Below are 13,171 nucleotides of genomic sequence, written 5' to 3'. Positions count from 1 at the left end.
ATGCTGACACATTAAGTATTTAATGGTTGAATTTGTGATGACATGACATAGATTTGTGGCAAAATAGAGGGTAAGGAATGATATTTTGGTTTACAGGTAAAGAGAAAGGGGAAGAGAAGGAAGAAGGAGGAGGAAGGGAATGATGAGGATACTGTCGGCTATAATACTATTAAATTTATTGATAGAATTTTCAACGAAATATATTGATGAAATATTATTATTAGTGAAATTGTTAAAAAATAATAAAGTGTCATCTTATCAACAATATTAATAATATAATATTTTTTTAATTATTTTTATTTGGTCAGAAATTGCTCTTGTAATGACTGATGGAATACTTTCTATATGTAACTACATTGGAAATTGTGAATAAAAATATTTTTTTGTTATTATTAAAATTGAAAATTATCATTGAAAAATACTCTATCCATAACTCTATTGCTATTTTATTATTTTATGACAGTGTATCATTTGGATGGGGTGCATTTGATTTGTGCATGAGTTATACGTAGATGATGTATTTGATATGTGCGCAAATTATATAATTGGTGTGATTAGCCATCACATATTTTTTAAATGTTATTATAGTTATGTGAACCGTTGTGTCTTGGGGAGGATGTGAAGGGGTGTGCACTAGTATGAAAATTTATAATACAACCATGTATGATAATCTTATTCTGACATTTATTTATTTTGATTACTATTGAGTCATGAAAACTCATTCATTTCTGCAAATATTTTTATTTCAAGAATATATCAGTTATGGATGATGGGACCATTATTTGGATAATTCATGTCAAAGGTTATTTTTACGTACTTTATTATAATTTATACATTGAAACATTGTATTTGCATTAAGATACTTGATTTGTGAATTTTTTATGTGGGGTTTTCCTTTTTTGAGGTGATTCGAGATTTAACACGCTCATGAAGGTTTTTGGTGGGGGTCCTTCCGATCGTGTGCCGGTTCCGTCGTCGAAAAGTCTAGCTTTCACCAAAGATGTGAACTGGCAACTAAACAATGGATTCATTAACATAATAAATCGAAAACCCAACTTCAAAAATCACCGAGCTTTCTATGAAAGAATTAATTGAGAGGGATGAGTATGCTAGCAAATCAAGAAAATAAACAGAGCCATGTTTAAAACACTGAATTGGAGAGACATGAAGGGTTAAAAAGTGAGCTTTCAAAGCGAAGATTAATGGGTTTTTAAGAATGATTTGAGTGAACAGTAAAAACGCAAGAAATGAAGGAAGTGTTTTGAAGCTACAGTGCAAGACAAGGAGTTGAAATATGAAAGTAGGCAGAGAAGAGAACACCATGAGAAAGCCCAAAAGCTACACAACATTTGAGGAGTGGAAACCTCAAATTAGCCCCCAACGTTTTGTCAATTGAATTCCAAGACACACCTCTTATCAATTAGATCCCAAACGTTTTAGAAATTTCTAAATTGGATCCTTTTATCAATTTCTACTAATTTTCGTATTAAACTTTCTGTAAAATGATGCCTTTTTCCTGATTAAAATAGGTCTAATATATAGAAAATTTCAAGAGAATCAGCTATTTTTCTTCTCAATTAATGTAGTGGTTTCAATTAATGTAGTGGTTTCACTATTATATGATGCGGGAACACACACAAATACTAATATTATTTGATGATTATGATTTAATGATGGAAGCTTTGTGAATTTTAATTGGCACGATGTCCTAGGACGTTTTACATACAACACTTTGCGTTTGAATGGAGAAGATTATTGTGGAAATATACAACACTTTGCGTTTGAATGGAGAAGATTATTGTGGAAATAGACTGACTTCATTATCCAGATTATGAGTCCATATATCCTATACCGTGGATAGCTTCTTGGAAATGCTCAATCAGGAAGAAGATAATGAGTCGGGTGATTTAGAGTCCGCAGATGCTGATGTAGACAATAATTGATGTGGAGATGAGTACTTTCAGTTGATGATGCTGATAGGGACAATTTTGAGTTGCAATATAATTCTTCATTGGATTAGTTCAGGAGGCAAGTTACTTTTGAACACGAGAGAATAATGGAGTACAATATTTTATTTCCTGAGATTTTGGGATATCCTACTGCTTCCATTTCCAATACAAACACAAACTCTTCTGACTATTTGGACTCAAATATATATGGAAGCTTCTCAGGAATTGGGTCTCAGTCCTATGGACTCATAACTGAGTGACGGACTCCAATAGACAGTGTGATATGGACCGTCAGACTCATAATTCTTATGTAACTCAAAGGAGCAGATACCGCCAGGAAAGATTTCTTTTTAATACAGGCAGTTTACAAAACACAGCTGAGGAAGTAGAGCAGTCTTCAATGGATACTGCAATTCTAGTGGGAAACAGAAGATGGCTACAGGAAAGGAATTTGCAGATTGCAGATACAACAGCTGCAGAGACTGACGTTTATCATATGATAACAAATGGGACAATTTTGGATATTGAGTGTGGCTCTAATCTGAGAAATTTCACAGAGGAGATAAGAGATCAAATGGAAAGGGAGTCGAGGATGGGAAAACTATATATACAGTATTAGATTTGAGTCTATATAGCTAGTGGGATTTGTATTGTTAATGCATGTGAAGATTTTTTCTTGGAATGTCTGTGGCTTAGGCTTCACTGCAAAACGCCAGCTTATTCTAAGATAATCTACGAGCTCGATGTTGAGATTTGTTTTCTGCTAGAAACAAAATGTCTTCTTGTACAGGCAGTTTGATTCATAAAATATGGAATGGGAGTGAGGTTAAATTGTGGGCATTTATTTCAGGGGACCGTTCTGATAGCAATATAGGATAATTCAAAATTCAATGTTCGTTCCAGTGAATCAATTCGTTAACTTAGACGTATCACAACAGAATAAAAATTAAAAATATATCTTAAAACTAACCGGGTTAAATTTTAACTGAATTTACCCTAATTAACTAGATCACAGGCTAATCAATTAAATTACTCAAGTTTTGATTAAGTTAATTCTCAATTTAATTAAAAAATAAATTTAACTTGAGCCAAACTTTAAATTAACAAGTTATTAAATTGATTAATCAAGTTGAATCAAATTTAAGTCACTAAATTGATTTTTCAAGTTGAATCAAGTTTAATTATGATATTATTCCTATCTTGCATTGAATGTATGTTTAGGCTTATAAGAATTCTTTCTACGATATTTCTGGAATTACGTTATTTTTCGTTGATATTTCTTGATTTATGTTTCTATCCCTATGATATTCCCTCGGATTCAAGCCGGGTTTCCGTCCTAACATGTATTTGCTCATTTTCTACCAGAGTGAAGGCAACGAATGACCATAGAGGATGACTGGGATCATTTGGTCGGGCATTAATTTAAGTCCATTACGACACTCATTACCCTTTTGTTTCTTTTTAGGATTTCTATGATTTGCAAACAGCAACATCCATCAATGATTAAGTTCGTTAAGGTAAGAGCTGGCACTGGTTTGTCTAAAGTAGACAGGTCCAGCCTTCAAAGCAAAACACGTACTCCTCGAAAGTTGCAAGCCTTTAGTCCAGTGTAGCACAGCCTTCTTTCATGAGTGCAAGCTTTGACCACTCGATGTCAAATGATTAAAGTGCTCATGATGTAGATGCTTTTGGTACTAGCTAGCTTGAAACAGGCCAAAATCACAGAAGAAAACAAAGCAATGGAGGTGATATCTGCAACAATTGAGCATTATAAAGACTAGGGGTCTGTTCGCTAATCATTAAGAGAATCTTTTTTTTTTCATTATTAGATTTTCTTAATAAAAGAATTAGAACATGTGTCATTTATTGGGAACGAAGACAAGTTTTCTTCAAATAAAAAACAAAATACATCAAAATTATAATTATTTTTTTATGTACAAAACCAAAACTATAAGCTATAATATTCTGTATTGGTAATAATATAATGATAGAATATTAATTTTGTCCATGTTATCCTACGTGACTCACAGGTTGAGACGCTGTAGAAACTGTTCAAAAACAATTTATTTGTACAGGGGGATAAGGCTTGACCTACCATATTCTCAGGCACAAAAAGAAAAAGGTGCTTGAGATACCTTGTGCTGCAATCCTTGAAAAATATAAGCTGACTTGTTCCATTCTTAGCAGCTTAATTTGAAGTTCAAACTCCAAGAACAATGTGGACATGTTTTGTTTTTTATGCGATTAGGCAGCCTTGGCATGCGGCAGGAAACAGGATTGAAAGCGGAAGAGGTGGGATTTGCATGGGTTGGGTTACTAATTAGGTAGGCCTGCAAGTATTATCAGTTTGGTGGAAAAACCATCAACTTCCATGGAATAATTGTGTGTTTTTCATGGTAAGAAAACTTCAAAAAGATTGAAAAATTCAAAGAAATTAAGTTAGACTGGCATGTTGTCACTTTCTCATCTTCCCAAACTGGTCCATATATGGCTCCTCTGCCTCTTTATTGCATGCAAACTGATGCCCGTCAAATTGTGTGTCATAGTTGTTACCTTTTTCCTACTAGCATGGCTTGTTAATTTATTAAATTAATCTGCAAGTCAATCGAATATATCTTACAATAGTATTATTTTAGATATGACTTGATTAAATCTTACATGAATTTAGTTAAATCACTTAAATTTAACAATGTCAACAGCCATTTTGATTCCAAATAAAATCAAATCCAAATTAAATTTTAATAAAATCCACTCATCCCCTTGAGACAGAGAACATCTTTTTTTATATCAGGAACAATAAAAGTAAATGCCTTCATTTTCTGGGTGTTCATAGAATACTCAAATAATTGAATATTCAATGGATCAATCAAGCAATGTGAATAAAGTAGGTCGTACAAATCCAGCTTTGCCTTTAGTCAAGACAAAAATGAAAAAAAAATATTTTTTAACATTAATATTAACGAAGCCCTTCACAAATCATAAGAGACCTCAAGTCTTTATGGTCATTCATTAACAGCTAGGGGCAATAACCCACCTCCCTCCTTCCAATCTCGTGTCTTTGACCCAGTAAATTTGCCGGCACAAGTTGACTATAACTCCAAACTACACAAGCCATACATCTCCCATCCTCCACCATTAAAATCATCATCCCTCACTTTCCATACTCGACCATTATTTCTACTTTGCTTCAATCCCCTTTGTTCTTATAACCTGTCTAACATGTTTATCATGAATCTTAGCAGCCCAATTCTTGGTCATTTCATTACAATCGTTGTCTTTTTAGTCATAATTAGATTTTTGGCAAAAACATCATTTCTACATATTCTTGTTAGATGTTGGAGATCATTTGAAGACAAGTTTTATGTTTACCAAATCTTCAAGGTTCCACAATTCAATGATCTTCTCCTAGAAAATCAACTCTACCACAAGGTCTCCACTTATCTAACCTCGCTGCCTGCCATCGAAGATTCTGATTTCACCAATCTGTTTTCGGGTTCGAAAGCGAATGACATCATCCTCCATCTTGACAAGAATCAAGTGATTCATGATAGTTTTCTTGGGGCTAGAGTGCATTGGAGCAATGAGAAATATTGTGAAGAAAATGGTAAGAGAGCATTGGTGTTGAAGTTGAGAAAGAAAGACAAGAGAATGATTCTACGTCCTTACTTGCAGCACATTCTTTCGGTTGCTGATCAGGTTGAGCAGAAGAGCAAAGAAATCAAATTGTTTATGAATCTAGAGAAGAACCCTTATGAGAATGGAAGGTGGAGATCAGTTCCTTTCACACATCCAGCCACCATGGATACAATGATCATGGATGGAGACTTGAAGAACAAGGTAAAAGCTGATCTTGAATTGTTTTTGAAGTCTAAGCAGTATTATCACAGATTAGGCCATGTATGGAAAAGAAGTTATCTTCTTTATGGCGCGTCCGGGACTGGCAAATCCAGCTTCATTGCAGCCATGGCTAGATTCCTCAATTTTGATGTCTATGACATAAACATCTCCAAGGTTTCCGGTGATTCTGATCTCAAAATGCTCCTGCTGCAAACCACAAGTCGGTCCATGATTGTAATTGAGGATTTTGATAGGTTCTTGACTGAGAAATCAAGGGATGTGAGCTTGTCTGGGGTCCTGAATTTCATGGATGGAATTGTTTCGTGTTGCGGTGAGGAGCGCGTGATGGTGTTCACCATGAACTGTAAGGATCAAATTGATCAAGCAGTGTTAAGGCCTGGCAGGGTTGATGTTCATATTCAGTTCCCATTATGTAATTTCTCAGCATTTAAGAGTTTAGCCAATAATTACTTGGGAGTGAAGGAGCACAAGCTTTTCTCACAAGTTGAAGAAATTTTACAATATGGTGGATCGAGTTTAAGTCCAGCTGAGATCGGTGAAATAATGATCTCTAACAGAAATTCGCCGACCCGGGCTTTGAAATCAGTCATTTCAGCTTTGCAATCACAAACCAATAGCGGTGATTTAAGAGGGCCAAGCAAGGTTGGCCAAAGAATGACTGGCAGTAGGTCAGCTCGGTCCAGCAGGGATGAGACAGGTGAAACTGGAGGTGCGTTTAACCAAGAAAGCAGTGTTCATGCTGTGAGGGAATTCAAGACATTGTATGGATTGTGGAGGATGGGAAGTAGAAGAAAGGAATCAATGGATTTAAGCTCTTCAGCAGAGAAGGAAGAATCACAGCAAGCAGCTTAATTAATCTTCAATTTAGAAATGTAGATCATAATGTTAATTTTCCTTTTCTTTTCTTTTGGTTGCAAAGTAGAAAGACACCCTCTTGTGAAAGGGTACACATCATAGTGGTAAAGGAACGGTTTCTCTTTTTTGTTTAATGGCAGTCAATAATTGACTCTGCCTGAAGCTTAATGTTGATGAACACCCCAAATGCCTACAGCAAATACATTTTGAGCAGTCTTCCACGACTTCATAAAGTTTCTAGCATTCTTAGCTCATCCTTGAGATTTGACGGCAAAAGAATATTGCAGACAACCTATGCTAACATTCTGGATGGTCAATTCAGTTTAATTAAAGGAATTCTATGCTTTATTTTTGTCAATGCCTTGACTATTCCCTGCATCTTTAGCTGCATAAGTTTGATGGCAAAGAAGCTGCCCTTTTCAAGTTGCCATTGTGGCATTTGGCTTTTCCCTGCCTTTCCATGTTTGCTTCCTTGGATTTTAAGTCCAGCCTCTTTTTTGTGGCCTTCGGCCTATTGTCCCTCGGCTTTTCCCATCTAGCTTCAGCCTGTTTGTCTAAGTTGCTGCGTTGAAAAGTTCATATGCTATTTGGGGTAGCTGCGATTTTATAAAAAAAATAATTTAAAAACAATTACCATCACAATAATAAATAATAATATCAACCACACAAAAAAAAAAACTTAAATAAATAAAGCTTAATAAAATAGACGCAAATAAGGTTACAAGCGCACATAAAACACAGAAAATAAATACAAGATAGAGACTGCAAATAATCTTTGGCCTTCGGCTTTATTTCAAATCAAAGTGACTGCAAAGCATGACGCAGCAATACTTGTGTTTAAAAACATAGATTTGGTTAGGATTTTTTTTTAAATTTTTTTTTTTAAATATTTTTTATTTTTTAAAAATTATTTTTAAAAACAGCACATTAAAATAATTTAAAAATATAAAAAATATATTAATATAAAAAAATTAAATTTTTAAAAAAGATTCTAACTTAAAAGGCTAAAAGCTAAAGCAAATCGTTTTGAACAACATACCAATCCTTTAAGATTAATCCTGTTATTCATTGCAATTAATTGGAAATTTAAGGTTGCATGAATTTGATTGGTGTAATAATTTTCAAGATGAGGTAAGCCCAGTGGGCCTCGTAGATTGAATTATTTAGATTAAAGTAGAAGCCCAATAGTTTCTTGAAAGAACATTTTCTTTGGGCTCACAACAATAAAGACCTCCCTCACAAAGTCATTAGAGCATCCACACCTCCCGAGTCCTTAGCCATTATTAGTGGGTAGTTATATTAATGTTTAACAGCCTAATTATTTATTTATGAGGTTTGTATATGACTTGTATCCGTTTAATTTGATCAGTTTTTCTAGCATGTAAAAAAATGGATGAGCAGATTTATAAAGTATTTGCCATGTCATGCAAAAACATCTTTCATTAGCGGATTCTTAAATCTTCTTCCTTGTATGTCATTGCTTATTTTCCTTGGAAGAGAAGAATGAGAGTTTGAATTTGACTACTGTTTATTTTAGTGTCTAGCTAGTAAGCAATACACTAATCATAAGTTGGATATAGATTATTTGATACATCTAGCCATTGCTATAATTTAAATTGTATTTTATTTTTCTAACAGTGGAAGCTCCATGTACTTGAGCTAGAGGAGATATATGATACAGGTAAAGCATGAATTTTTCATGATGCATCTTTGATTTTGTGTTTGGATTTGATGGAGTTGTCATTCAGTCAAGATTGTATTTTTTTTTTAAATTTAGCTTGTATTTCATTCAGCCATGATGATTTTTTGACATAGAATATTTTTAGCCAATCTTGATTGGTGCATGATAATGGGTTCAATCCAATCTCTTTAAGGTTCATTCAATCTAAACAGGTTAGCTTATGTATGAGTTTGATTTGGATAGTAAAGTAGGTTTATTGGAAACTTGTATTGAGTTTGATTTTAATCATATTAATGAGTTTGAGTTATATGGGATTTAAAGTTGACTTCAACTAATTAAAGTGTCGGGAGTTTTTTTTACAAGAATCAGCAAAATATTCTTTTAAAACTATAAGGGAAATTCTTTCATTATTGTTTCTATTATTTAAGAAAATATTTAGCAATTAAGGAAAAGGCTTCCTAGTCATGCAAGGAAACTAAATGAGCTGTCAGATTTAAATCATAAAAGTCAGAAGAATTATCTAATACTAAAGATTTGACTCTCCTAGTTAAGGAAGGAAAATGATGGACGACTATAAGAGAATTAATTTATAAGATTATTTTCTATATTCTAAAGAGAAATCCTAGTCCTATAAAGAAAAAAGAGTTCAATAATTAAATTTTTATTAAGATAAGAAAAGAACTTTAAAAATTGGCTAAGTAATCCTAGAATATCTAAGAAGGTGGATCTTGACCAGCGGTTATTTAAGTTATGGAATTAAGATATTTTATCTTGTTTTTTTTATATTATATACAGCATCAACAAGCTATTGTCTAAACTTGTTGTTTTCATTATTATTTCTAGCTTAATTAATACTTTAAATTTTAACTAAGATCCAAGGCTGTTTGGATCATGATTTAAGTTTACTAGTAAAGGTTGTGAATAAGTTTTTGTAAGTGGGTTAATTCAACTCATAAGGGTATCCATTATAATTAATTTTTCAGAACCATTTAAATACGTATTAAGCTTAAATTTTGACATTTTGATGAATAATATTTTTGAACTTTTTAGTTTAACAAGTGAGAGAGATTCTTGTATTTTTTGGTTCTTGAATGAACTGTATAACTTATCGAAGATTAATTGTATTTTTTGATTTTTGAATAAACTGTATGGCTTATGATTTTGTAGCGCTATTTAACTTTATTTCAATAGTATTGGTGTTTTAAGATAGATTTTTTATTATATCACTTTTTTATCAATTTTTTTTTTAATTTTTTAGGATTAAATTTCAATCTTGATTTTAAGTTCCGTAACCACAAGATTACAAGTGTTTTCACATTAACGTAAACATCAATCCTTCCATCAAATATGTTATTTTCCAGGTACGGTAACATAAAAGCCCATCTATTTCTTACTATCTCAAACTGAAATTCTGATATAGATTCAATTGAGGTTTAATTGGAGGAGCTGTTGTTTGTTGTCCGTGTGCTATATGTCATGCATAATCCGAGTATGGAATGGTTATGTTGGCGAATATAGGAGTGGAAATTGGCGAATATAGGCAGTGGCAGTGTTGCCTGATAGGTTTGAGAGCCGGAAACCTCTTCCATTGCCTTGGAGAGGTAGATAACGAGCTCTCTGAGGCAGCAGGGATTCCTGGCTGTGTGTTTGTCCCCTTGAGTGGATTTATAGGTGAAAATCGAAGTTATGAAGGCTAGAGCTTCTTTAAAGGCTTAACCAAATATATAGGAGTTTCATCAGGGGAGATCCTATGTTCACATTCTCGAATCATTAAATGCCGAAGTCTTCTGCACCTCTAGTTAATGTTATGAAGCATCAAGTTAGTTATTGGACCTGCACATTCCAGACATGTTTGCGTGGACAATTGTTGGAACCATACATGGAGCAGCTTATCATGCGTACTTCTGGTTTTTTAAATCAGCACATACAGAGAATGCCACGCCTCTCCTTTATTTTGAAGAGGTATGCTCTTCTGGACTTGTTAATTTACTATAGTTGAGAGGAAATTTGTTCTGTAGATCGAAGTCCATCACTCTTTACTGTCAGTATACTGCTAGATAGTTTTAGTATTATAATTTCATATACACTGAAGATCCATGTATGCCTCTCAATGCGATTAAACTCAGTTTCAATAAATAGATCTTCCATCCGTGGGTGGACAAAATAGAGTCAGTCATGATACAAGTACATTACCATCTCTAACGAAGACAAAACTTGAGTTTCTCTGGAAGCACCATTTGTAATACTGCTGATGCTTCACTCTTCAGACTCTGCTGGCAAATCCTCTTTGAACCATGTGTAGAGACCCCCTTCTAAGTGGAAGACATTCTTGTAACCGTTTAGGACTAACAGGTAAGCTGCTATCAGTGACCTGCATGAAAAAAAAAAAAAATTCATCGCTGGTAGAGCTGAAAGATAGAGAATATTAGCTGTAACATTAGAATCAGAGAAGTTGACAGACCTTGACTGTTGTCCTTCAGGAAGATTTTGGGATGGCTTCATTGTACCCCCATCTGAGCAAGCCACTATTATCTTTGTATTTTTATTGATCTTTGATTCCACAGCTGCTAGCATGTTTTAACTTGTTAGTTTTTTCTTGGTCACATAAATTGAGAATCACAGCAATTTAGCATCTTTGTTAGATATTTCTTACTCTGCATAAACTCAGGATTTTCTTCTGTGCCAGCAAAGATGCCAAAAAATGCAAACGCAGCACGCCTTGCAATGTCCCATGCTGTCCATTCCTTTATAAGCCTATATACTTGTACATTGATAGCTCCTGATGGATGAGCCTGAGATCAAAACAGGAAAGATAACTTCTGTTATTTGGCCTCAGAATATGCAGTTAACTTTTTTGAGCTCTGTTCATAAGCTGTCAGTTATGATTGATGTTGCTTATTCAGACATGATGATAAGCTCCCTAACCTCTTTGAATTCTGCTTCTGGTCTCACGTCAAGAATCACAAACTTGTTTTCTTTCTGAAGGCGCAGAGCTTCCTTCACATCCACACTCCTGACCTGGAAATAACAAATATTTTGGTTCTTAGTTCTCTCTCTTTGCGTGCACGTGCGAGTCTGAGAGACAATGGTAGGGAAAAAGGGACCTTATTCTTGAGAAGAACTTCTCTCTTAGTCTTCCAATCTTCCTCAGCTAATATCTCCAAAGAAAGATACGAAAAAGAACTCACTCAGAGTGAAGATTGAGGATAAACACAGCAAAGACTCTATGACTTGTTGGAAACAATCATTAGGGGATCAGTGATCTCGTTTCTGTTAAAAAACCACGGGCAATCTTATTAATAAAGTCTAGGTGAGAGCAAAGTACCTGGTGATTTTGCAGGTTTTGTTGCCGCATTTAAGACTTTTAGGCCTCTTGGAAATGTGCTTGAGGATAATCTCCCCCTTAAAGATCCATTTGATCTGATAGTGAAGAAGGTAGAGCAATGGTCCTGTGTAGTCTTTGAAGAGAAAATTAGTGGTGATGATTGATAATTAGGATACAAAGAAGATGAAAATGAGTGTGAGCTGATTGAAGGAAGTGCAGCCATTTGGCAGGACTTTAAAGTCAGAAATTTGGCTGTAGTTGCTCGACGAACGAGCAGGAGTTGCTTGATTGGCTTTCTTCGCCTTGGGAGGTGGTTGAATGCTGGGCAATACGTAAATGGGCCATAGGCGTTGTGGATTTTTTTGACAATATCTCTCCCAGAAATCTGAACCTGTGGCTCTTGTTCGAGGGCTTTTGCCATGTGGATTATACGGAATCCTTTTGTTTTGTCCCTTCCCTTTTCTCACAAATTTAGTGATATCTTTCTAATGCAAAACTATTTTCCGATCAAGCACCCAAAGCATGCTACAAAAAGCCTGTAGAAGCACACATTCTTAGGAATAACGATTAAGGAGGAGAACTCAAACGGGGAAGGGTATTAATTAAAAAATAAATTTAAAATTATTTAAAAAAATATAAAAAATATATTAATTAGAAAAATGAAAAAAATGTATTAAAAAAAAAAGCCCGCACCTTCAAGCTCAAGCCTACTTGCCTATACCTGTTGTTTTTTTATTTAAAGAGCCTCACTCATTTTATTTCTTTGAAAAAAAATAGACAAATAATATGTCGTTTACTGTGATATACAATGTATTGTGATGACTAAAAAATAAAAGTTTTATGTTTTATATTTCAAAAAACTAATTTTTTAATTTATTTCAAGCATTAAACACCCTATAATCATCCCTAGAACATCAAGGAACCAGCATATGAACCTAATAAATTAAAAAAACAAACAGCCAAAACCACAAAATTAAATAAAAAAATATTTCATTCTTAACCTAAATTTAGTTTTTAAGGATACATTGAGGCTTAAAACAACAACCATAAAACTACCCTTATAGTTGACTTCGATTTTAACATGTTTTGTGGTCAGAAAAATATCTCAAGATGAGTTTTCTCTCTTTACACCGAAATTTAATCGGGCTCTCTTTCTCTTCACAAAAAAAAAAATCGAAAAATAAGGAAAATAAAGTTTGGTATCAAAATTAAAATTTTAAAAATTAAAGGGACCGGTTACCTAATAGCTAAAAAAATAGGGCACCGAATGAACTTTTCAAACTAATTTTAAAATTGTTACCTATTTTACCCGTGCTTTTCACTTTAGTCATCTTTCTTTTAATTCAACCCTTTCTAATAAAACACAATTGTGTGCTAATTGGGCTTAAATATGCATAATAAAAGTTTGATGATAAAATTAAAAATATCAAAAAAACTCATTGTTTCAATTTGTAGTGATATATGAGATGGTGCTTAATAATTAATGAAAATTGAAAATAAAAA

The 13,171-nt window shown here is 33.8% G+C and overlaps 2 protein-coding genes across 2 annotated transcripts; one reads left to right on the top strand and one right to left on the bottom strand.

Annotated features, from left to right (window-relative positions):
* The first annotated feature begins 4,959 nt into the window (after nt 1-4,959).
* On the top strand, nt 4,960-6,862 carry LOC105139071 (ATP-dependent zinc metalloprotease YME1 homolog). The gene has a single exon (XM_011045384.1). The coding sequence runs from the start codon at nt 5,169-5,171 to the stop codon at nt 6,657-6,659; it is 1,491 nt and encodes a 496-aa protein (XP_011043686.1). The 5' UTR covers nt 4,960-5,168; the 3' UTR covers nt 6,660-6,862.
* Nucleotides 6,863-10,442: 3,580 nt separating this feature from the next.
* Nucleotides 10,443-12,104, bottom strand: LOC105139069 (rhodanese-like domain-containing protein 14, chloroplastic). The gene is made up of 6 exons (XM_011045383.1): nt 11,669-12,104; nt 11,448-11,494; nt 11,269-11,361; nt 10,997-11,135; nt 10,805-10,907; nt 10,443-10,714 (listed from the first exon to the last, which is right to left on the bottom strand). The coding sequence occupies exons 1-6, from the start codon at nt 12,087-12,089 to the stop codon at nt 10,600-10,602; spliced, it is 918 nt and encodes a 305-aa protein (XP_011043685.1). The 5' UTR covers nt 12,090-12,104; the 3' UTR covers nt 10,443-10,599.
* Nucleotides 12,105-13,171: the final 1,067 nt, after the last annotated feature.

The sequence above is a fragment of the Populus euphratica genome, unplaced genomic scaffold (assembly GCF_000495115.2).
Source record: "Populus euphratica unplaced genomic scaffold, PopEup_1.0 scaffold121.1, whole genome shotgun sequence".
NCBI classification, from domain to species: domain Eukaryota; kingdom Viridiplantae; phylum Streptophyta; class Magnoliopsida; order Malpighiales; family Salicaceae; genus Populus; species Populus euphratica.
The sequence above is the reverse complement of the archived record's forward strand: the minus strand, read 5'-3'. Positions and strand labels throughout refer to the sequence as shown.

Coding starts and splice junctions, on each gene's coding strand:
- LOC105139071 (XM_011045384.1), top strand. CDS start 5,169: ATGTTTATCATGAATCTTAGCAGCCCAATTCTTGGTCATTTCATTACA.
- LOC105139069 (XM_011045383.1), bottom strand. CDS start 12,089: ATGGCAAAAGCCCTCGAACAAGAGCCACAGGTTCAGATTTCTGGGAGA. Junction 10,908..10,996: donor AAATCCTGAGTTTATGCAGA/GTAAGAAATATC, acceptor ACATGCTAGCAG/CTGTGGAATCAAAGATCAAT. Junction 10,715..10,804: donor CCTGAAGGACAACAGTCAAG/GTCTGTCAACTT, acceptor TTTTTCATGCAG/GTCACTGATAGCAGCTTACC.